Source organism: Ambystoma mexicanum, chromosome 1q (assembly GCF_040938575.1).
Source record: "Ambystoma mexicanum isolate Mex_15411 chromosome 1q, UKY_AmexF1_1, whole genome shotgun sequence".
Classification (NCBI taxonomy): domain Eukaryota; kingdom Metazoa; phylum Chordata; class Amphibia; order Caudata; family Ambystomatidae; genus Ambystoma; species Ambystoma mexicanum.
The window spans coordinates 934,299,170-934,323,394 of NC_090922.1; the positions used below are offsets into that span (position 1 = coordinate 934,299,170).

At 45.9% G+C, this 24,225-nt stretch overlaps 1 protein-coding gene across 1 annotated transcript in view; it reads right to left on the reverse strand.

The window, feature by feature from the left end:
• Nucleotides 1–24,225, reverse strand: part of MFSD14A (major facilitator superfamily domain containing 14A) — a 561,753-nt gene that overhangs the window by 450,398 nt on the left and 87,130 nt on the right. The window contains exon 2 of the mRNA XM_069641591.1: nt 7,669–7,764. Coding sequence (XP_069497692.1) covers nt 7,669–7,764 — 96 coding nt within the window. The remainder of the gene's footprint in view (nt 1–7,668; nt 7,765–24,225) is intronic.

Sequence of the window (24,225 nt, forward strand, 5' to 3'; positions counted from 1 at the left end):
AAGCAACTTAAACCTTCTCCAGCATTTGGTCTGGCATGGATCCACATGTTCATGAATAACGAATACACAGTAGTACAACATTACATAACCACAGTAGGTGGCAAGGCTCCACAGGAGCAATTAACACTTAACCCCTGGAACAGACTCATCTCAAGCAAACAGGTTGCGTAGCACTGCCTGGCCGACTCTGGACTCCTCCTTGGAATCCCTGTCGACTCAGTAGAACTTGGTGAAGGTATCCGTAGACCTCCACGTTGCATCCCTGCAGATGTCCAGCATGGGCACACCAGAAAGGATAGCCGGTGTTGCAGCGATCGGTCTGGTGGAATGGGCTCTCGCGCCAGCCGATGACAGTGCATGATGCAGCCGGAGAGCCAGCTTAAAATGGAATCCTTGGACAGGGCCTTCCCATGGTTCACAGGACCAAAGTTCACAAACAATTGAGTCTTCCGAAAACTCTTTGTGCCCGTTACATATAACTTCAAGGCATGATCAACATCCAGCGAATTGAATGCCCTCTACGCGGGCAGAAACAATGTACCTTAAAATGAAGAAGTGGCTCCTGCGGTGGCGGTTGTTCCTGGTAGTTCCTGCAGTTCGGGGGATCCAGCAGAGGAAGCGAGGCTCTCGTCGTGGAGGAAGGTTTGAGTTACTGCACTACCCAGGGGTGAAACCAGTCGCAGTGCTGCCCGACGAATAAAAAGGTACGCTCCTTTAAATCGCGGTCCGGGTGAACTGGTGCCTGGCTATCCGGCCTCCAAGTACAGGGTACTGGCGATTCGACAAAGGCAGGTCTGGGAGAGCGATTGGCAAACTGGTTGGCCCCCACCAGCTCGCGCTTTGAAACACTTGTGTATAGGCGCGCTATCAATGCCATATCATATCATATTATAGCTCAAGGGAAGAAGGCTCTTTCAGATGAAGATCTTCTCTCGTCGTGTAGAGAAAAGTGGTGAGACGCTGCAGCAGGGCTTCACCGGTGGTTCAGCCGTTGCAGATGACTTTGGCTTCTCTCCTCTTCGGCTTCTTGGTTCCAGTGGCGACGTCTTTCTATTCCAGTCCTCAGGACCCTGCTTTTATGCAAAAAGATCCCCATTCATACAGCCTGGCTATCACTTACACAGTGGAGTGGTCATCTTGGCGAGAGACCCTCCAGCCTATCAGGATAGAGTGCGACATGGGTTGCTGAGGCAACCCTGTCCAGGGGTCCTGCTCCCCCTCCCACACAATGGACCCACCCCAGAATCAGTGGCGCCGAAAGGAGGGCTTCTTGGCAAAAGCCTGCCAAAAGGACGAACAAAGGATCCCCGACCTGGGTTAGGGGTTTAGAGAAAGACACGAGAAAGAAGTTATATTAAAGTTCTGGCAATTAAAACCTACCGGAGTAAAGTTATTAAAATACACCGGCGGTATGTTAGAGACTGTCAGAAAATGTGGTAGCCTCGAACAATGGGAAAATCCCATAGGGAAATATTTGCGGTCAAATATTTACGGTAGTAACCACTGCCACCAGCCAGAAGCTTTTGAGAGAGGAAAATGAACATAAGGGAAAAACTATTAACCCTTCCCAGTACCTCCATAGTAAGATGGGTTGTACTGGTTTAGTTCACAAAAATCGACTAGTAAAGTCAATGGGGACTTTACATGCCCTGTGAGACAGTAGTCAGTCCCAGGGTATGGAGTCTATGTTTGGGGGTCGCTACAACACCCCTGTGTCACTGCACAGAGGGTGCTGTGTAACACATGTGAATAAAGATGGTTCCTATGGAGGTGAGATAAACCCCATAGACATTAAACACAAAAATAGCCTAGAACACATATAGCAAAAATGTCTAAGAGTGGGAAAAAGAGTCTCACTCTTAGCAGGAGAAAAAAACAAACCCTTCAAATCCAGCAAAGGTGCTGGGGGACTCTATAGGTAAGGGAAATTAGCCATAGAATGATAATTCTCCCTAACATGCCGTCAGGACCACACTTAGATCCCACGCCGGGTGCGGAATGAGAATCGGAGGAAAGAGGCGCATCAAGCCTACAAAATTTCTCTTAACCACTGGGTAGCCAGAGAGTAAGAACATTGGTCCGTAGATAGATAGGCGGAAAACCGCCTAAAGGTAAGTTCTACATGATAAAACATGAAATCCCGACTCTGCTCGGTGGGATACAAAGGACAGTACCGTGTCAACTGTAGCCCGCCTTGGGTCCATCTGCTTGTCTAAACACCAATGACAGAACCTAAGTCATTTGCTTTTGTACTGGGACCTAGTTGAAGGTTTTCTGGCTGCCTGGATAATGCGCATGTTATCCGCAGACAGGCCAAGATCCTCTAAAGACCTGAACTCAGGCACCATGACGCCAAGCTGAGCGATTGTGGGGAGGGGTGCCACAGTTGTCGTTTCCCCTGGTGAAGAAGATCGGGGGTCACCAGTAATCTGATCAGCGGATACACTGACAGGTGTTGAAGTTCTGAGAACCAAAACCTGGCCGGCCACCACGGGGCAATGAGCTGGAGAGAACAGTTTACCTCTAGTTCATCACACGATTTGCAAATTGAAGAACTCGGTGGACGCGGGAAGGCATAAGCCCTCAAGTTGTGCCATGGACTCCCGAGAGCATCCCCCAAAGAGGAGGCTCCCAGCCAGTTTCTGGAGGCATACAGAGGAAGCTTCTTGTTTGCCACCGTAGCGAAGAGGTCCACTTCCGGAGTGCCCCAGCGCAGGAAAATCCATGAGAGGACCTCAGTCTTCAGTTCCCACTCGTAGCTGACTATCGTCCGCCGACTGAGGGCATCTGCCATGATATTCAGCTGGCCCGGAATGTGTACTGCCAGCAGCCAAACTCCATGTTGCACCACCCATTTCCAAATCTGGATGGACAGTTCTACGAGCGGGGGAGGCTTGGTGCCCCCTTGCTTGTTGATGTAAAACATTGACACTGCATTGTCCGTGCGAATCCGAACCACTTTGTTGGCTATGATCGGTCTGAACGCCTTGAGCGTTAGGAAGATCCCCAGGAGTTCCAGATGATTTATGTGGAGGAGCTTGTCCTGAGGCGACCAAAGATCCGAGACCTAAAGAAGATCCAACGTCGCACCCCACCCGAGAAGGGAGGATTCCGTCGTGACCTTTACCGTCTGAGTTGGGTCCTGAAACTCCACCCCAACTGACAGGTTGCTGAGAGAAGACCACCAGACCAGGTCCACTCCCATGGAAGCCGGAATCATTATCAACTTGGAGTCAGGATCCACAGCCTGAAGCCAAGAACTCCGAAGAGCCATCCGAGTCCGCCTCATCTTGAGGCGAGCAAGAGGAAGTGCCAAAACACACAAAGCCATGAGGCCCAGAAGCCTCTGGAACCACCAGGCCGACATGCTCTCCGACTGCGCAAACATCTGACACGTGGCCAACAGATCTGCCATTCTGTCCCTGGTCAGGTACACTCTGCAGTCGATCGTGTTCCAGTGAAAACCCAGGAAGATCAAGTCCTGAGAGACCGTCATGGAAGATTTCCGCCAGTTCACTGACAGCCCGAGGAGGAACAGGAGCTGGAGGAGAAGAGACTGAAGATTGCAGGCAGCTTCCAGTGGACAAGGGCTGCGCAAGAGCCAGTCGTCCAAATACGGATACACATGGATACCCTGCAGACGAAGAAAGGCTGCGAAAACCGATCTCATCTTCGTAAAGACACGCGTTGCCGAGCTTAGGCCAAAAGGAAGCACTCGAAACTGGAAATGCTCCTCACCCACAGGGAAACAGATATCTCCTGTGTGGACCCCATATCAGGATATGCATGTAGGCGTCCTGAAGATCCACCACGCTGAGCCAGTCGCCCATCTGCAAGGAGGACCGAATCTGACCAGGCGTGATCATCTTGAATTTCTCTTGGGGTAGGAAAAGATTGAACTGGGAAAGGTCTAGGATGGTGCGCAGGCCAGCCTGGTTGGGTTTGGGAACTGTAAACAGCCGGGAGTAGAAGCCCTCCCCTCGTTCCCCCAGGGGAACAGGTTCCACAGCTCCAAGCTCCAGCAGTTTCTGCACCTCGGCCTTTAGGGAGGGCGGTCCCGACAGCTGGAAAGGAAGATTGAAGGGTGGGGTAGGGGTTAGGGGTAAGCGAAAGCCTGCCCGAGTGACTGACAAGACCCATCTGTCCACAGTGATGGTCTGCCACGCCTCCCAATAAGACGCAATGCGTCCTCCCACTGGGGCCTCGTACGAGCGAGGAAAACCCTCATTTGGCAGGCTTTTCAGTGGTGTTACAACCTGAAGAGGAGGCTGAGGAACGGTAGAAAAACCGAGTCTGTTTCTGCCTCCGGTGGTTATTACCCAAAGGGGTATCTACTCTCCGAGATTTCCGGTCGAGGAAGCCCCTGAAACCAGAGGAGGGCCGGCTCTGTGACAGCAGTCTCTGGGTCCTGAAAGGGGTTTTAACCAGGACTGACAAGGACTTAGCTGTCTGGGTGTTGGCCTTCCTTTTGGTGAGCTCCACATCCGTTGTGGAATGAAAAAGCTCCTTACCGTCAAACGGCAGGTCCAACACCTTGTCCTGCACCTCTTTCGAGAACTTGGTGGCATGCAGCCACACCTGTCGAGAGGTGTCAACACCCAGCATAAGGCCCCGAGCCGACGTGTCGACATGATGAGCCGCAGCCTCAAGCAGATCCTGAGCCAAGACTCTGGCGTCAGATATCTTAAAGTCTTCCAGCTTCTCGACCGGAATGAATTCCTCGAACTCTGACAGACCTTTCCACATCTTCATGTTGGCCCCTCCCCACCCCTAACACTAGTTCCGCGTTGGCCTGCCGGAGCTACAAGGCAGAGTTAGCGAAAATCTTCCTCCCAAGGGAGTCCAAGAGTTTGTCCTCTTTCCCCAGAACCTGAGTCGCTGTCGTAGAAGAGGACCCTGCAGGCCTGGACTGCAAAGTGGTCGCGGCCACCACTGTGGAGGAGGGGGGCGGACAAGATGACAGGGCCACCTCTTCCGAAGAGTGCAGCCTGTAATGCGCATCAATTTTCTTATTGACAAAAAGTCCAGAGTGTGGCTTTTCCCAGACCCTGCGGACCTCAGCCAATACGTCCTTTTGCAAGAACAGGCCGGTACGCTCCGAAGGAGACAAAGTGAACGCCCCCGATAGCATACCCTCCTGCGGAGCGGGTGCCTCGGGCACTGGCACATCCAATAGGCACATCATATCCAGTACCCGGTCATGAAAGGCTCCGATAGAGCGGGGCTGGTCTTCGCTGTCCTGCTTGCCGTGCGCATCATCTGACAGGTCAGGATCCTGCTGAACCGTGTCAGGCACCGTCTTGTCCACGGGGGACAATGGGGGCAAGGGCAAAAGGGTCAGAGGAGGCACCGTAGGCAAGGGTGGCGCCGGCAGAACCACTGGTAGAGCAGATGGAGCCGGAGGCGCTGGCGGGCATATCTCCCGAAAAAGACCCTTGAAATACTCTCTCATGGGGTCGGTACGCATGAGCGTCTGAAATTTGCAGAAAAAGGCGTCCTCCGGAGACGGTTTTGCAGCCGCCAGAGAAGGCCTCTCATGAGGAGGATAATTCCAGGGACGCAGTGGGGACGGTTGCCACATAGGCCCATCCCCCGAAGTGTCCACAAAAATCAAAGGTGCCGAACCAACAGGCAACGAAACATTGTGCGGGAGGGGCAACCGGGCGTTCCAATCATAAACTGGACGAAATGGATGCGTACAAGGAACTTTATGTTCACCCGCGGAACCAATTCCTACACCTGAGGCCAATGGCGTAGTTGTAGGGTGAGCGGCCAAAATGGCCACCGTGGCCATTTTGCCATCACCTGAGGGGAACTGCGGCACATGTGGAAGTGAGCCAGGGGTCCCCATCGGTGGGTCAGGGGTCTTAATCTTAGCCTTTACATAAGGAACCTCGGCCGAGCCGGTACTATGAGGCCTGGAATGTTTCTGCGACATACCAATAGCCAAACTAGCCTTCACAGGAAGGACCTCGGCACTGCCGGTAAGGGAAGAACTTCCACTCCTCGCCCCCTCAACAGTTCTGGCGTCGCCACAAGTGCGGGAACGGTGAGAAAAAGCTTTCACTGATAAGGCCTTGGCAGGCCTCTCAGAAATGTTGGTCGCTTTAGCCTCTGCACCAGGGACCTCGGACCCAGGTCCGGTAACAGCCTTACTAGCGTGGGCCTCGAACATCCGTTCGTTAACACCAAGCCCAGCCGAGGCCTCGAACATCCGTTCGGTAACACCAAGCCCAGCCGAGGTCTCGGGGCGCAACCCAGTACTTTTGAGGGAAGCCGATAACGAGGCCTCAGAGCGAGCTCCGGTACCCCATGATTCAGTAGAACAGGGTCTACAGGTATCCCCCACACCTCCGAGTGTACTCCGGTATCCACAGGCCCCTTACGGAGACCCTTGGAGAAAACTCCGGTACAATTATTAGGCCCAGAAGGCACCTCGGGGCAATCCCCGTGACAGAGCAATCAACGCTCCTCCCGGCGCAGGAAGAGCCCAGAAAGGTATCTCCCAGCCGGGGTGCTCTGAAAAGTAAAGAACTTACCGGGCGTTTCTTCTTTTCGTCGATAAACGCCTGAAAATGTGAAGGAGGAGTACGTCGAAACACCTCCTCCCACTGCTCCAACCGACGTTGAAGTGCCCGGACTGAAAGGGAGTCACAATAAAAACAGGAGTCCCAACGGTGATCCGGACCCAAACACTCTAAACAAAGGATGGGGATCCGCCCTCGCGATGCGTCGGTGACATGATGAACAATCTGGAAAGTCTAGTTTGAACGACAGACTAGTAAACGATCGCTAGCGAGAGCCAGAGAGGAGGAAAAGGGAAGAAGATCTTCCGAGGATGCAAGCGCATCCAGTCCCGATCGAGCGGATAAAATGACTGATGGGCGATGCGGAGCCAAGACGGGCTGGGTTACGGAAGTGTGCCGGGCCCCGCATAGAAAGAGAGGAAGGACAATAGAACATTTTATTTTTTGAAATTTTGGATGCTTTTACAAAGCTCTCCGGTCCCGTCCCAAAGGACGGAGAGATGTCCCATAAGTATGGAGGAAAGGGGACGGGACGTAGGAGTAATACAGATTTAAAACGAAAGTGAAAACGTTTTCTTTTACCGAAGATTCTCAGGCTGACTACAGGGAATCTCACGAGCATGTGAACCAATGCCGGACCCCATGCTGGAGAATATAGTGTTCTGCATATCTTGCAATCACTCCGAAAAAGTCTTCATACAAGGCACTTAAACTTCCCAATTTTTGTTTCAATTTGCCACTGCAATTTCTCCTTAAAAGGAGCACAAAGCAGCAGTGTTCTAAAGGTCTAAGAGTTGAAACCATTCAAGGGAAAAAAAGATTTGAGCTACTTGGTAACCTGTGCTATTGGGCGTTAAGGTTGCAAGCTACTCGCGAGGCGTATAAAGTCCCTTGCCACCTGCATTTTCCACATGCACATAGCACACCATTTCTTGCTTGCTAAGATTCAATTATCAAACATCAATGGCCAGTGGTGAGTGAAAGTTTTGAGCATGGGTGCAATACCAACATAACAGGAACCTAGATTGTACAGAAGGAAGTAGAAAAAATAAAAAATAAATAAACATCACAAAAGCAGCAAATGAGCACAGGTACCAGTTTCACAAGTTATTTCATTACTGAGAAAAAAATAAATCCTTACCACTAACGTAGGTGCTGTTAAGAGGCCCCAAGCAAAAAACTCCAAGAAAATCACGATCACTGCATGATAGACACTAGGAGAACCGATTCCTTGAGGCTGAAAGGCAAACAAAACACAAACCAAATGCAATTACCCGATAGAAATTGGCATCAGAAAGTCACTGACGATATACATTTGTTTTCTATCTATTGACGCTTAGCCAAAAACACTGCTGTATTTCAAAAAGATTACGTGTTGCATGCCCATCATATCCACTTCTTGTTGAATCAGAATGGCCAATACCCTTGTGATAACGAACTCTCTCATAAAGTAAAAATGCATGGGCACATCCTATACATCCGTTTTAAAAATAATCGATTTCATATATTTTTTTTAAAGTACAATATTTACAGTGGGTTTGCTCACGTATTTCACCATTGAACAGAAGGTCAACTATTGCTCTATGGATGTAACTTAGATCCTACCACTCCCCACTTTTACCCTCCTCTGCTACCACGAGATACAACTCAGTACATGCCTGTTAGGGAGAATTCTCATTTTATGGCTAATTTCCCGCACCTAGTGAGTCCCCCAGCAGCTTTGCTGGATTTCTGGAGTTTATTTTTTCACTTGGTAAGAGTGTGAGCTTTTTCCCCACTCTTACCCATGTTTTGCCCATGTGTTTTACCGGTTTTTGTGATTGTGGAGTACACCACTTCAGAAGTACCCCTCTTTTGTGTGTTACACAGCACCTTCAGTGCAGTGACACAGGGTTGTCTTAGACTTCCCACCGACTCCATTTCTGAGGCTGACTACAGTCCCCCAGAAAAGGGTAAAGTTGCCATTAACTTTACTTAAAGTCATTTCACCACAGATGCAGTACACACCATCTTACATGGAGTACTGGAAAGGGTTACCATGTATCCCTTTTTATCTGTACCTCCTAGAGCATCGTTTCTCTCTTAACATTTAGTCTTGGCTGGCGGCAGTGGTATCTATCCTAAACTTTTCTACCGCGATTATATTATATAAACGTGGTCTTGTTTTAGGCTATTATAGTAGCCTCGAACAGAAACCGCTTGACCAAACACTTTTTCTTTTGGCTCCGGTCGGGTTTATTCGCCATTTCTTTTTGTTAAAGTCCTTCTTGTGTTTTACTTTGCGCGGCAAACCAGGTTTGCCTCCTTTGTTCACTGTCTTTTGGCGGGCTTCTGCCAAGAAGCCCTCCTCCAGGCGCCCGGGTGTCTAGGTGGACTGAATGTGAGGGAGGGGTGTAGTCACCCCCTGCACAGGGTGTCCTAGGAAACCCAAGGCGCACTTTGCCATGATTGGCTGAGGTGGTTGCCCAGGCTGGACAACCCCCCTGCTGGGTGATTGACAGCCAGGCTGTGTGAATGGGGGATGTTCGCATAAAAGGCAGGTCTCTTTGGGATAGAAGTCAGAGTCGCCAATGGAACTACAAGGAACCGAAGAGAAGCAGAGAAGACGACGGCTGCTGCAACTACCCCGTCCCGGTGAAGCCCTGCTGCAATCCTGAGCCATCTACCCTTCGACGACCAGAGAAGATCCAGTCCGGAGTCTTCTTCCCTTGAGCCTGGTGGGGATAACCAGCTCATCTTCCACAGGCAGAGGATCCTCTTATTGGTCGAAATCGTTGCACACTGGTGTAATGGTCCGGATAGCCATCTGAAGAGCCTCTCCTGTTTTTAAGAACCGCACCTTTTATTCACTGTTGCTGCTGCCGGCTTCATCCCTGTGTGGTGCAGACCCCTCCAGACGTCCTCCTTCGCACCGAAGTTCCAGGAACCGTGGGTCTGCAGGAAACCAACAGTAACAACTGCCGTGGCACCAGCTTCTTCATTGAAGAAGGTACTGTGTTCTGCTTGAGGAATTAGGGTGAATCCCTCTTTCTTTGCCTCCAAGGCTAGCCCTTGTTTTCCCTCCTTCTTATAACTTTCGCTTCCTCTGCTGACAATATCCAAGTACTCCTGGCAACGTTGAATCTTGAACTGTCCGACTGTGTGATCCTCGACAACAGGAACCCGGTTCCACTTGACACTGGCTCTGGCCTATTGACTCTTGAATTCCGTCAAATAGTGCTCTCTGATTCGGTCTGCTTTGACAAAAGTATTGCCTATGATTTTTGCCCCAACTCTCTCTGGTTAAGGTGCTAAGTGTGTTTTTGCCCCGGTAACATTTCTTGCTGCGGATATGCATTTCTTTAGTAAAACCGAACTGTCACTACTGTCAAAAAGTGATCGCAAGTGTATTCCCGGTAACGTCTTTTGTTTCGCAACACCGGTACATTAAAACATAGGGTACTGACCTTGAGTTCGAGTGTACCAAAGTGAATTGGTTGGTTGTAGTGTATTTTACGTGTGGTTTTTAATTATTAGAAGTGCTGTGTTAATAACAAATGGTTTTAAAAATAAATGTACTTATATTTTTTACCTGAAACCTTGAGTCAGTGTTTGCTTGAAGCACAGTAATTGTGGGCCCTTTGTGTAATCTCTGCTACTGCTCATATACTCTTGAGATAAGCCTGGCTGCTCCGCTACTGCTACCACTTTAACATAGTAGTACAGGCTTGTACCAAAGGTAAAACCTGTATTGCCACCTGTGGTCTTAATTGTGTGTACTGGTCCCCAAGGGCACTGCACAGGATTCTGCCTAACAATGCCCTTTCCACTTCTACATTCAATTACCCTCAAACCGCCTGACTATCTTGAGTAAGCAGCATGAAAAGCCCAATCAATTCCGCCTTACCACTGAATGCACACAGGTGGCACTATGTCATTACTCACAATATTTCAACAAAAATAATGCAAAAATATTTCTCCTAAAAGTAAACCAAACTCCCAGACTACATATAGCACAGACTGGGAGTTCAGACGAAGTCTATGGAGATTCAGAAAAACACTTTGCAATAAGTTTGAACCCTTGCATGAACAACATCTGAAACAATTCCACAGTAAAATTTCGAACTAGCCACCTGTGCTTGCAAAATTTCAGGCTTTATGGTTTAAACATGTTTTACTGATAGTGTTTTGAACAGCTTTTAACAGAGGGTTTTCAATTAGGAGAAAATGTTCTGGCCGAAGGTTTTTGGCATGCACCTAGCTATTAGCATGAATTGGTGCAAAGAGAAAAATTTAGTTTAACTGCCCAATGTTTAGACATCAACGTTTGAAACTACCTATATACGACGCATGAGCAATTACAAATAATACGTTCAATAATAACCTATGAACAAACATTTAAAGATAAAACCACACAACCAACAACTTGATTAAAACTGCACAGTAACAATTACTTTTATAAAGACAAAACGTACGTCACACAAATAACTCGCAAGACTAAAACCACATGCCAGACTACCAACTTGGGGGAACTGCTGCAACTGCTTAATAATTACGTTTTTCCAATAAAAACGTACAAACATACACTGCACAACAACAGAGCACATGCAACATAACTTGCTGCAACTGCATACATGCCCACACACCAACTGCGCTCCTTAGAACATGCACACATGCAATGTAATTGGTGGAACACACATTCAAATACACGCTGCATAACATATGCCACAAAACTGGATATTTCTACCACACACCAATGCGTACACACAAAAGCAACACAATACTTGGAATACAGATGAAAGATAGGAACTTACAAGGATAAAAACCAAATGCCACACGCCAACCAACTTTATTGATTAAGGTGGAACAATCCAGAAGCTGATTAAAGGACATTGTACGGCAGTACCAAATTGTACAAATAATTGAAGAATTGTGTGCGCAAAACTGAAAACATTTTTAAAAACTTAAATGTAAGTGTAATACGACACTTATCCTTCAAATTAAACACAATACAAACCAACAATAGCGTATGTAATGTGCTTCGTGCAACATAAAACAAAAGGGCAACTTTGTACTAACATGGCATAGCTTACATTTCTAACTGCAAAGTAAACGTTAATGCCCATCACTACAATACATTAGGTATGTCTTCAATAGTATCATCTAAAATAAACTATTCCATGTACTCCATCAACTCTAAACATGCTTGAATCGTTACTTTTTATGTTTTAATCAAACGTAGGCCGTGTTCAACCAAACATGTTGATATGCATCTATTTACAGTTATCCGAGCAAGAGTCATTTTACAACGATTACAACTTTTACATGTAGCTTAGCATGAAAACACAGTTTTGGTCCTTCAAAACATACTAATGGCAAGTTACTTTTCAGTTGTTTACATAATTCTATTCCTCTCCTGTACCCCAAGTGATTGCCTCCAGCGAGTATCAAAATGACATCAAGTAATTTGCCACCGTTATTATAATTAACAAGTGCCCCCCCCCCCCCATTTCTTCCCATTTGCCTCTGCGATACCCATGCTATTAAACATTCACCAATGGTAGGAACGTAATCACTCGTGTTACATAATGTTGAAGTAAAAAAAAAAAACACAGGATTCATCAATAATCAACACATTCTTTATATAATTTTAAAGAAAATACAATATACACCTTAAACGTACTGAACACGCAAATACATACATATGCACACACAACCTGTTAAATATGAAACGGTTAAGTGTTATAAACGTCAACTTCAACCCGGTTGAGCAGATAGTTATATTCTATACGAAATGTCCCACAATTTGTCCATAATTAGGAAGCCTATTTAACCATTTTTAGAAGTCTGGCTGTGTAACTTGATTCCTCCATCACCAATTCTCAAATCTGATTGACGCCCACCACTATACACCCCACTGCCAGATTACCATCTTAAATTATGATTCCTGGATTTATTCTAAGATCATAGCTAAGTGATTAGCTCACTTACTCCCCGAGTTGATTGGCCCAGATCAAATGGGCTGTAATCTCAGAAGACAAGCAAAGGAGAATGTTAGAATGGTGTTCAACACGAGAAAAATGCTCTACCTTGAGAAAAATGCCCTTTGCCCTACTTTAGGTCATCGCTAATAAGCATTTCACAAAGCGGACTGGAACTTTTTTAATCTGTTTTTTCTCAAATGTTAATCATTTTATTGCAGCATTCAACATTTACCCCTGAACTAGGATGAACAACAGACCCCGTTGATCTCTCCAAAGGAACTTTTCAGGGGTGTCACATGTAAACAAAGGTATTTGCTCTGTCCAGAGATTTCAGATCTCACTAGATATCTTGAGGCAGTGATGCTCTGCTTTTGATGGCTTAGTGGTTCATCTCAGAAAAAACGTCTGAGCCTTACCCTGTGTGCACACAGCTTTGGTGATCTACCAGCTGCAGTACCTCCATTGGAATCATTTGTCTACTAAAAGCAGGGGCAGTTGGGATTCCTGCAGAAGGAGGTGCTTGGGGGCCAATAAATAAAAGTGTTACTCCCCATTGCTCATCGTGGCATTCTAGTGGGGCATATGGCACTCTATTTGTCCAGCTGGTGTTTAGAACACAGGGGTCTGCATTTGGTCTACAGCTCCAACAGTAATTGGTAGTTGGTGGAAGTGGCAAGAGTTCTTGCAAGGATTACACCTACGTGGCTTCAGTTTAGGGATAGCTGCCGATGTCTGCCTTGGGAAGTCAGGCGCAGAGGGCCGGGGAGGGGGATCAGAAATGTGCGCGTTACTCTTACAAAGACATTAGATGCGCTTTATGGTGCCCTTTTTGAACAACTAAGAAAAACAAAATCGAACCTGGAACAGTGGCGTGCCCTTAACATCTCATGGATGGGTTGGATGGCAGCGGTTAAAATGGTGACTCTTCCGAGGTTTCGTTATCTCTTCCAGGCCTTGCCGGTTTCCCTTCCCAAGACTTATTATTAGGACATTAAAAAAGTTTACGGCATTCATCTGAAATAATAAAAGGTTGCGTCTCCCTACGGTTATCAATGGCTCTGAGATCTTTAGGAGATTTGGCGTGCCCCAATTTCTTCCACTATTATCAAGACGCGCATATGAGGGTTATCAGACAATGCTTTTCGATGGACGAGATGGAAAAATGGAAAGGGCAGTCGTGGAGTTCCCATTAGCTGAGGTCATATGGCTGGACAAAGCAGATAGACCGGGCAGTATGCATGCGTCTCAAATGACTTCAGTGGTGGAAGGTATCTGGGATGATCTGGTGAAAAAGCAGATAATATCGTCTATACCGGTCCCCTTTACGCCTTTGTTTGGTTAGCCTTAAATCTCCCGGCGACGAAGAAGAAGAATGCCTTTAGATGTTGGAGACAGGCGTGGTGCTTGCGGTTGAGGGATCTTATGCAGGAACATGAAGTGATGACTTTCGAACAATGTAAGCAGAACTTTGATCTGGTGGAGACAATTAGATATCAACTGTGCAGAATCGTACCAAAATGTCGACCTGACAATTGCGACGGCCGAAAATGCCAACTTTTATTTTTACCCCCCTTAAACTACATATGTATGTGGGGGGTATAGACTATAATATTAATATGGAGGGGGTTGCAGGCGGTCTACATGTGGTGTAAAGGGTTAAAAAAAGCATTTTCAGCCGTCGCAATAATCACATAGATCCAACTGCGCCATTGGGTATCGCATCCTCGCAATAAACAGGCTGCGAGTAAGCAGCTGACTCAATATGAACAATTCATAACTCAAACGGGTGATGAACAGGTGTCGTCACTATCCAAACTTTTCTGAGAATCCCGGTCCAGTGACATGGCCCTATATGGGCAAGTGGGAGGGGACACTGGGTCATCAGGTCACGCAAGAGTATTGGGAATTCCTTTGGGGTAATATCCCCAAACTGACCAAGTCTATTCAGATTCAGGTGGTATGGCACTACACCCCAGAGAGGTTACAGAAGATGTTCCCAGAAATGGTGGAGGGGCTGTAAGGGCAGGGGTGATTAGGCCCACATCTGGTGGACATGTCCGATTATTTAACCATTTTTGGAGCATGCGATTGACAAAATGCTCAATATAAATATTCCCTTAGGGCTGGATACTTGCCTGTTGGGGCTTTCGGACAAGGACACTGCACCACAAACTAGGTCACAACGTAAATCATATATGGTATTGGTGTTGGCAGCTATCATAATAGTGGCCAAGAATTGGAAGAAGGAGGCCCCACCTGTTCACAAATGGCTGTCGAAAATCTGTAATACTTTATCTATGGAATGGGGGACATACAACATTCAGGGGGAATATGTGCAGTTCAGGCAAGATTGGGGGTTGGTCTTAACATATCTACGCAGTGATTATCTGTATTCCTTATGTCCCCAAAATGTAAAGATATTGGATATTTAGGAAGCCTTTTTGGCTCCATCTGTATGGTCCTGCCAGTGGCTACTGCTTGTGCAGTCCTGTACTCAGCTCCACAAATGGTGGGGGGCAGGGGGCTGTGTTTAGGGGGAGGGGTGTTGTTTGGGCCCTTTGCTCTATTGTATTCAGAAAAATACCAATAAACACAATAAAAAACAAAATAATTATAGTTTTTCTCTTTGATGGGATTTGCCTCCTTGGGATTTCCCTTTTCAGAAACTTGAAATTTACATGGAGTCTTACAGTTCAGGCTGGAAGGGAATATGTACAACATACAAGGTATTGTGGTCATCTGACTGCTACTAGATGCTATGCTTAATTTCATTTTATATTGCACATTTATTGTAATTCTTGTGATTCAAACCATGAGATACAAGCAATGACATAGCAGAAAGTAATGAACTTTCTTTCCCAAAAAGGACAGGCAAAAATGGAGGTTGTACCTGGCCCGCATACATGTAAATGCTAGGAGGTTCCAGGTGGCATTCAGGCTGCCAGAGGTTGTCATTGGGCACGTGAGAGGGGTAAAAAGACAGAGCAAATAGCTGTTTTATTTTGGATTTAGCAGGCAGGAATGGGCAAGCCCGTATGCACCAGACAGCAATAATTTGAAGGCACTGAGAGGGAGGTTTGGGGGCAGAAGTGTAGGACATGATTCAAACTAGCATAGCTTAATTCTGCCCAATACCCACAATACCCAACACCAGCTTCAACACACTCCTTAACCCTCATTTGCTGCATACAAAAAGAAAAAAGCAACACAACAAGCACAAAATAAGGCCCACTCACTGTACCACACTATCCAATCCACAAGCACAGGCCTAGATATCACTAAAAATCTCTACATTATACCATCACACACTGCTCCACCCTCACCAGCACATTTTCATTGGGTCACTGCAGGCATGGATCCCAAAACAACACATAATAGCACAACCTTTTCAATGAAAGGGACAGTGAGCTAAAGACTTGTTTGAGACTATGCCAGGGGCCACCCCCCCCCCCAAGAACAGGTCAATGAGCTGTGTTCGTGCTGGTAGAGAGACTCCAAGAACCCCCTTTGTTTTGCAACCTTTTCAATGATGGAATCAGCACCGTGTTACGTATTCATTACAACGCCTCTATGGCACTTATGGCGGAAAAGACTGAAAATACCCATTTCCCACCGGCCAATGCAGTCCAAAAGCAACTCCAGTTGCTGTGCCAAACACAGTGCTTCTCTGTGTCTTTTCCCCCTACCAATAGCTTTTTATGGCCAAAGGGTAGTGCTAATGCGTCGATATAGTTCAATTATATTCTGTTCTGGCAGTGCCTAAGTAATCGCTCCATTGCACGGGACTGTCTATACAATGTCCCAGTAGCCACACAGTGGCCAAGGATTGAAAAGTAAATAACCAGTTACTCAATAGTGCAAAATATCAGGTTATATCTGGCTCTTTTCAACTGTTTAGGGGAACCAGACAAGTTTGTCCACTTTCCCCCATTCTGTTCAATTTGGCTCTTGAGCCGTTGCTGGCATATATTATACAGGAACAGAATATTTGTGGATGAAAATTAAAAGATAGTGAAATAAAAGTATTGGCATATGCTGATGACATAACAGTGGTTTGACTAATCCGGTTGAAGGAGGAACTTTACCGGGAAATGTTGCAGGAAGTGGGTCGATTATCGGGCTATAAAGTGAACTGGGGAAAAATGGTTGTCTATCCGCTGAAAATGAATCCGCTGAGTAGAAGGTGATTGGATTGGGACTGTCAGTGGGCACATGTCTCAGTAAAATATTTGGGTGTCTATTTGATGCGAGATATTAGAAGGATAGTTGATTTTAATATTGACAAATTGAAGGAAACACTCCTGAAGGATATTCGTAGGTGGGATAGGTTGACTTTAAACCTTTCGGCTAAAATCAATGGGGTCAAAATGGTATTGCTTCCGAAAGTTTTGTATTACATTCAATCCCTTCCATTAAAGTTCACGAAGAAGGTGTTGAAGCGCATTGATAGAATTTTTATGGATTTTTTGTGGGGGGGTGGGGGGTTAAGAGACCATAAATTCCACAATTTATTTTAATACGTAGTGTTAGAGATAGGGGTTTTGGTTATCCGATATGAGATAATTATTATAAAGGATTCCTTTTGAAAAAATCTTCCTATTATTTTGGGGAGTATGGAGGTTTTGATCCGTTTTGGCTTCGGATGGAGAGGGAAACGTTGAGTCCGTTCCCTGTGGACTGCTTATATTCATATGGGAAATTACCGAATTCTGGGTTTAGGATAGAACCGTTGGCAGCAACAAAGACGGCTTTAGTCTCCTTGATTCAAGGGTGTGGACATAATTTGTTTTTTACAGTTCCGCTTCTCTCTGGTTGAATCCTGGTTTACACATTGAGAACAGAGTATTGAACTGGGGGATGGGCTAATAGAGGTATTTTGAAAATTGGTGATGTGTGGAAAGATGGTAGGATGGTTACGTTTGAAAACCTGATGGATCAATATGGGTTAACCAATAGGGAGTTTGAGAGATATAGGTTGCTGGGAAACCTATTGTTGGAGAGGTTTCAAATGTTAGGTGACCCTTTAGGTGACAAGCCCCAAGTGTGTACATTGTACACTGCCACGCCGAATGTAGTCTCTACGTTTACCAGACTTATACCTGTTCAGGTGTGTATGCGGGATTCTTGGGAGAAATTGCGGAATAAATGGGTGATTGAGTTGGGGAGAGATATATCGGATACTGAATGGGCCAATGCTTGGAGGGTAACGGTAAGAGCCAAAATGGATTTGACCTTGAGGTATGTTCATCAGTGAATCTTGAGGCGTATTTATTGGACACCAGTAAAAATGAAAGAGCGGGGTTTGCTAGAATCGGATTCATGTTGTGGATGCTCCCGTTCAAAAGGAACTTATCTGCCTAGGCTTTGGGAGTGTGATAGCATTCTTTCATTTTGGAAGGAGGTTATAGATCGGGTAGAGCTAGTGATAGATAAGTCGTTCCCCCTGACTTTTATGTCTGCACTTTTTCTTTCAAAGGTGGGTAGGTGTTGGGAAATTTGTGATGCCTCCGATTGGATTGATAGGGCATTATTAATGGCAATAAAACATATTATGAAAGTGTGGAAGTCACGTAAGAAGCCACATAGTGATAATTGGGTGGCGGATATGCGCACGCTTTCAAAGTATGAAAGGTCTCGAGCATTTCGGCTTCATCGAGAGACGGAATATTGTGACAATTGGGATTCTTTTAATGAATTGTTTGAGTAAGGAATAGAATTAATATGTTTGGTGGATTATGGGAGTGGGGTGGGGTCGATGTAATGTGTCTTTGTCTTTAGTCTTGTATGTGTATAAGTGTTTGTGTTGTTAAAGTTCACATTGGAGTGTGAGGGGAGATTTTCAGATAAGGAATTGCTGTTGACTGACGGTTATTATTGTCAAAGGAACTGTTATGTATATTTTTGCTTTTTTTTTTTTTGACTCTCACCAATATGCTTTAATGTTGTTCATGGTTTAAAATTAAATAAAGTTGATAAAAAAAATAAATAGTGAAAAATATCAAGTTGAAATGTTATTACGCAGAGAAAGTTTGCTTGCCACTATTCAGGGAGGCAAGTTACACAGCGCACGTCAAACAACATTACCAACACATTCTGCCTCCATATTGTCTACGCAACAGCAGCGAAACAAAAGTCTTCTGAGAACTGCTATGCAGGGCAATTATTGTGTTTGTAATCAAACCTTTCATATTTGTTTTTGTGCACCCTTCTCAAAATCGGTTATGGTCCCTCAAAATGGAAACATTTCTGCCCTCTTAAAATTATGGGCAGACCACTGTACATGCGGCTCTCACTACATTAACCCATTTTGTAATGTATTAAATTACATTGGTCTTGAGCAATCGCAAATTAATGGCTCAATCAGCATTTTATGATAAAAAAAGAACAAAAGTTGGTCAATACGAAAGTTGGTCAATCCGGCAAGGGCCAATCAGATTGTTACAAATAGTCTGATTGGCCCTCACCGGGTCCCTACCAGCTAGACAAGGCACCAGTCGCCGCAGCGTCCCTCAGTGTTCGCCATTGAAAGAGAGAAGGACTTTGCCCCGTTTCATGGCGCCATTTTATTTGTTTTCTCTCCCCCTCTCCCCCCATCTTTTTAATGGCCGCCATGGAACGGGTGAAGGGACTACCTGTAGTCCCTTCTCCTGTTCCATGGCAGCCATCTTCTTGGTTTAATTTTTTTAACTCTTTTAAATGGCCGCTACAGAAAGGGAGAACTGACTTTGTATCCCGTTCCGTGGCAGCCATTTTCCTTTTCATTTATTTTACTAGCTAAATGCTGAAGCGTCTCACAACTGAAAAAATTATGCTATTACTACCCCAATCTCACGAGCTGGAGTACTAATCGCAATAAGCTCCTCGCTGGAGGTGGCCATTACTGCTTCAGGTAATGCCCCGGGGCCCGTGTTCAGGCACTCGCTTTGCTCAGGGCTGTAACTATGGGGCCCGGGGCATTACCTGACTCGGTAATGCCTGCCCAGCTCGCGGCTTACTGCTTAAATAATAAAATCTCTATGCCATTCACTGTTCACAATAACATCATCCAACTCTGGTTTTATTGCTATTATTTAAAATGGCACTTATTGTCCATAACAATACGTGTGCATATGCTCATCACCAGGGGAGATTATTTTCATGCAATCCCAGGGTGCATGAAGGAAAATGAGGCAAGGGCTGAAAATGTAAGCCAATGTGAATATTTGAGCTCTGCTTAAGAAAATACAGGAAACAATGGGGTTGATAAAGGAGAACGTTCGCGTATGATGATATTTGGTCAACATTTAATGAACTGTATGGTTAACCTCGTTGTTCAATTGTCATGGGATGTAATGCTTTGAATTGGGATGCAGCAGTAAGCAAGGTTTTTTGTGTGTTCAGTGTTTGTCATGTACTGGTTTAATTCTTCAATCGAGACTAGGCTGTAACTTGGAATTGTTAAAAATCACTTTTTACTATAATCAGATAAAATTGATTAGAGTGAATTACTTATATTCGTTTTAGTCGTGGTTGTTAACTAGATTCCCACATGCTTTTCCGATATACTGGTCTTGATATTTGAATGATTGTTGTTGAATACATTATTCTAGTTATGGCATCTGCTGTACATAAAGTTATGAATAAATATAAAAAAGAAAAAAGGAAGGTAAGCTAGGTCAGAGGTAAAAAAACAGAATTGACTAGAGAAGGGGGGGGGCTTGTAGATGGACAAAGGCATGATGGACTTACATGAAGGGGAAAGAGGACGAGCTGCGAAAGGAGAGCGCACGCCAGGTAAAAAAGAAGCTAAACTGCGTGAAAAAATTAGGCATGGTTTCGCTAGGAGAGGCGATTTGCGAAAAAAAGAAAATGCAGGTAAGGAGGGCGAGGTTATGAAAATTAAAAGATACGAACATGAATACATTAAGGAATGATTTAACACCATCTGCCTGAAATAGACCCGTTTTTTAGAATAAAATGGGAGAATATTGAAACCACTTGTAAAAAGCAACAAGTATCGCAGTGTATGAAAAAGGCAAAGAAGAAACATAGAATGAGGTAATGCACACGCGATTAGAGCTGGTTGATGGTACAGAACCATGCAACACAGAACAAGAGAATGAATATACAACTATTAGTCCATTCAGAAACCAGTTAACTTGAGGTAGCTTTGACAATAGCTTTAGCAAAATCGGTATCGCAAAAGGATAGAAATCATGTCCACATACGTTAAAGCATTTTGATTCTGTAGAAAATTAAATATTAAAAGTCTGCTGGTAACAGTCATTCAACTACAGTAGAAAAGCAAATACTGATAAGAATAAATGGAATAATCGACTGGTAGAGAGACGGCTACAGCATTTTCAATGTGGATTCTACACAAGTTTGGTGTGCTTGGTAGATCGTCATCGCTAGGTCATCCATTTTCTGTTAAACCATAGCAATACATGTGTCAATTGGTAGAAGGATTCATTACTCCATTTTCAAATAATACATAAAATATTCTACAGCAGATAGTGGCCATCTCAATACATTTCTCTGGAACCCACCCATAAGAAGAAAATTCACATATCTAAAACTTTGGTTTTGGCTTACGCTACCCAATATCAGAAATATTCATGGAGTAAGGCACATAAAAAGGGGATGGCTTGGAGCGGAGTAGAAGGCCAGTGAATATGCACACGCGTAACTTGGTTGCTCTCGCACACACACTCCACATCCTTGACTTGCCCTGCCTTTGTCCCCCATGCCAATACAATCAATAAACAAGCATTGACAAAGCCAACAGTTTGGGCTTTTGTGTAGGCATGGGACAGGTACTTGGCAGGCACTTACCTAGTGGTATTAACTGGCCATTGATGGTAGTAGGTGCAGAATGGTGCGACTACCTGGGTATCCAATAGCAGTGCCTAACAAATGCCTAATGCTTATACACAGACCAAAACTGTTGGCTTTGCCAAGGCCAATCTGGTTAAGACATTTTTATTACACTAGTGGCGCGTTTACACCTCCAATTAAGCCATTAACTCTCAGAAGACTGCTTTGAAAAACACTGGCAGTTTGTGTCAGATCGGTAAGAAGAACTTGAAGGAAAAAAATGCATATTTGTATTTCCATAAATTACTAGGCGCGAAGAAGTATGTCTTGCAAACAAAAATATATCCTTTTTAGAATTAAAAGATGATTTTGATCATCTAAAATTCAATATCGCCTTCATGCTACCCCCGACGGAAAGATTCAGACATATGCAACTCACGCACGCCATCCAGACCCAATTCCCAACACCAGCAGATGTTCCCAAATGCTCCCCCCTGGAGGCAAACATGCTCCACACTGGGATACCGGCCAAAGTCACATCAACACTCTACCAGGTAATCACTGCCTTCGGGACACAAGAACTCACGGGACGCTGGGAAAAATGGGAACGGGTAGTGGGCACGCTGGAAACGGAGGAATGGGCTGAGGCCCTGAGGTCCCCTCGGGAGATTGGGATAGACTCCAGGCTCCGCTTAATACAACTCAAGATACTTCATCAAGCATATTACTCCAGGACCTCCATGTTGAAGTGGGGGCTGGTGGAGGATGGGGTCTGCTTACAGTGCCGGCAGACAGAGGGTACCTTTTTCCATATGCTCTGGGATTGTGCTGTCGTTCAGGACTTTTGGACCCAATGCACTCGCAGGATAGGTACGGTCCTGGGATCTCCAGTCCCACTGGATCCTAAGACGGTGATACTGGGCATCTAAGGAGAGGTAGACTATAATAAAAGATGAGAAGACCTTCATTTTAGTAGCCCTGGGACTGGGGAAAAGACTCATCGCCTCCACATGGGGATCTCCGGATAAACTGTGCATTAATAGATGGGCTAATGAAATTGACCGATGTGCATCATTGGAGAAAAGGATATACACTGTCAGAGGCTGCCCCGGGAAGTACTGTAAGGTGTGGGGGAAATTGGCTGAGCTGGCGTGATCGCAGAGACCAAAGGGGGTAGAAGACAATGGGGACACAGAGGCCGTGGGCTGCCTCCAGGGGCCCGACCGCCTTGCCCCCCTCTTCTCCCACGGGTGTTCCCCCCCCAAACCACCCCAGCGTGCGCACGGTAGTAGCAAAGATGTGGTGACCCCTCTCCCACTTTTTCTCTTGCCTATGAATACTGCTTACCATTGACCAACTAACTGTGACCGGTTTATGGTATGTGTTATATGTTTAATAAAAAGAACTATTAAAATATATATATATCCGATAATTCCACCCACCCACCCTAGTTCACTTCCAAGCAGCTAGCTTACTACTCTCCAACCCAAGCTCACTCCAGCTCACCAATACTTTTCCACCCTAGTTCACCATCAGCCACCAAACGTATACCCTATCTTAAACCAATCTCCACTTCCTCTGTATCTAAAGGCCACTCCAGCTCACCCCACCCAAGCACACAATCTCAAGTCCAGGCTTTCCCAACAAACCACCCCCAGTTCACCTCCACCACATCCACCCAAGCGAAGCTCATCCACAACCATCCGCCACCCACCCCCAACCCACCCACCCACACTTGTTCGTTCACTCCATCAATCTCTACTGAACCCAATATACTGAAAGGACACCCAAGCTCAACCCAAACCACCCCACCGTCTCTAGCGCACCTTTATGCAACCCAGGCCATACATTCAAAACCACCAAAGCTCACCACCGCTTGTCATCTTAGAATTACTCATTCCTATTCGCACAAGCTCCACCCCATCCTGGTTCACTCCCAGCCACCTTAGCTCATCCCAGCACAGCCACCCTGGCTCAAACCATCTGAACCCACCCAATCTAATCACAACCCAAATCCTATAGTAGCTCAACCTAACTCCCTCAATCCCAACTGCCCTAGCTCAACATCACCCACCCTAGCACAGTCAATTCTCCCACCGCCGCATCAGCCCAGTTCACCAGCCTCAAACCATTTCAGCCCCCCACCCCCGGCTCAAGCCATTTCAGCCGCCCCCGTCTCAAGCCCAGTTCTTCCCCCGCCTCAGCCTAGTTCTCCCGCCCCTCCCAGCCTCAGCCCATTTCTCTGCCCTTTCCAGCCTCAGCCCATTTCTCCTGCCCACTATTTAAATAGGGCTCTCCCCACACACCCTAGCACACCAAGCTCAATGGAACTCTCACCCAACCACCCTGCGTCACACCCGCCTACCACAGCTCACCACCACCTACTCATCAAAGCTCATGCCAGTTTACACTCACCCCAGTTTACAGCCACCCAAACTCACCCCAGCATAAATGGTATTCCCTAGCTTACCACCAGCCAACCTAGCTAATCGCAACCTATCATAAAACCCGTTTACCCCTAAACCAGTTCACTCCCACTTACTAGACACCCACCCTAGCTCCCCCCATTTTATATAGCTTCCTCTAGATTAGAACGTCGCTAACTGACCCCATTTTACATAGCCCACGCTAATGCGGTCCAATTTACCGCACCCTTTATTTTGCAGTAGTAGTTGTTTTCCATAATAACCCGATTGCATACCAATGTACTCCCACACTTTCCACATATGGCCATCATTTTCCCAGTTATTCACACCATTTGGGGTACACAGGTGCTGAATCCGGCCCACTGTTTCATACAGGCTGTTGGTTGCATAGTTATGATCAGTATACCCCTCCAAGTGCATCATGGTGTCTTCATTTACTTGTGTTCAGAACAAGGTAGTAAAAAAAGCAGGGAGGACAGAGTATACACAGAACTGTGTGGAGAGAACCAGACC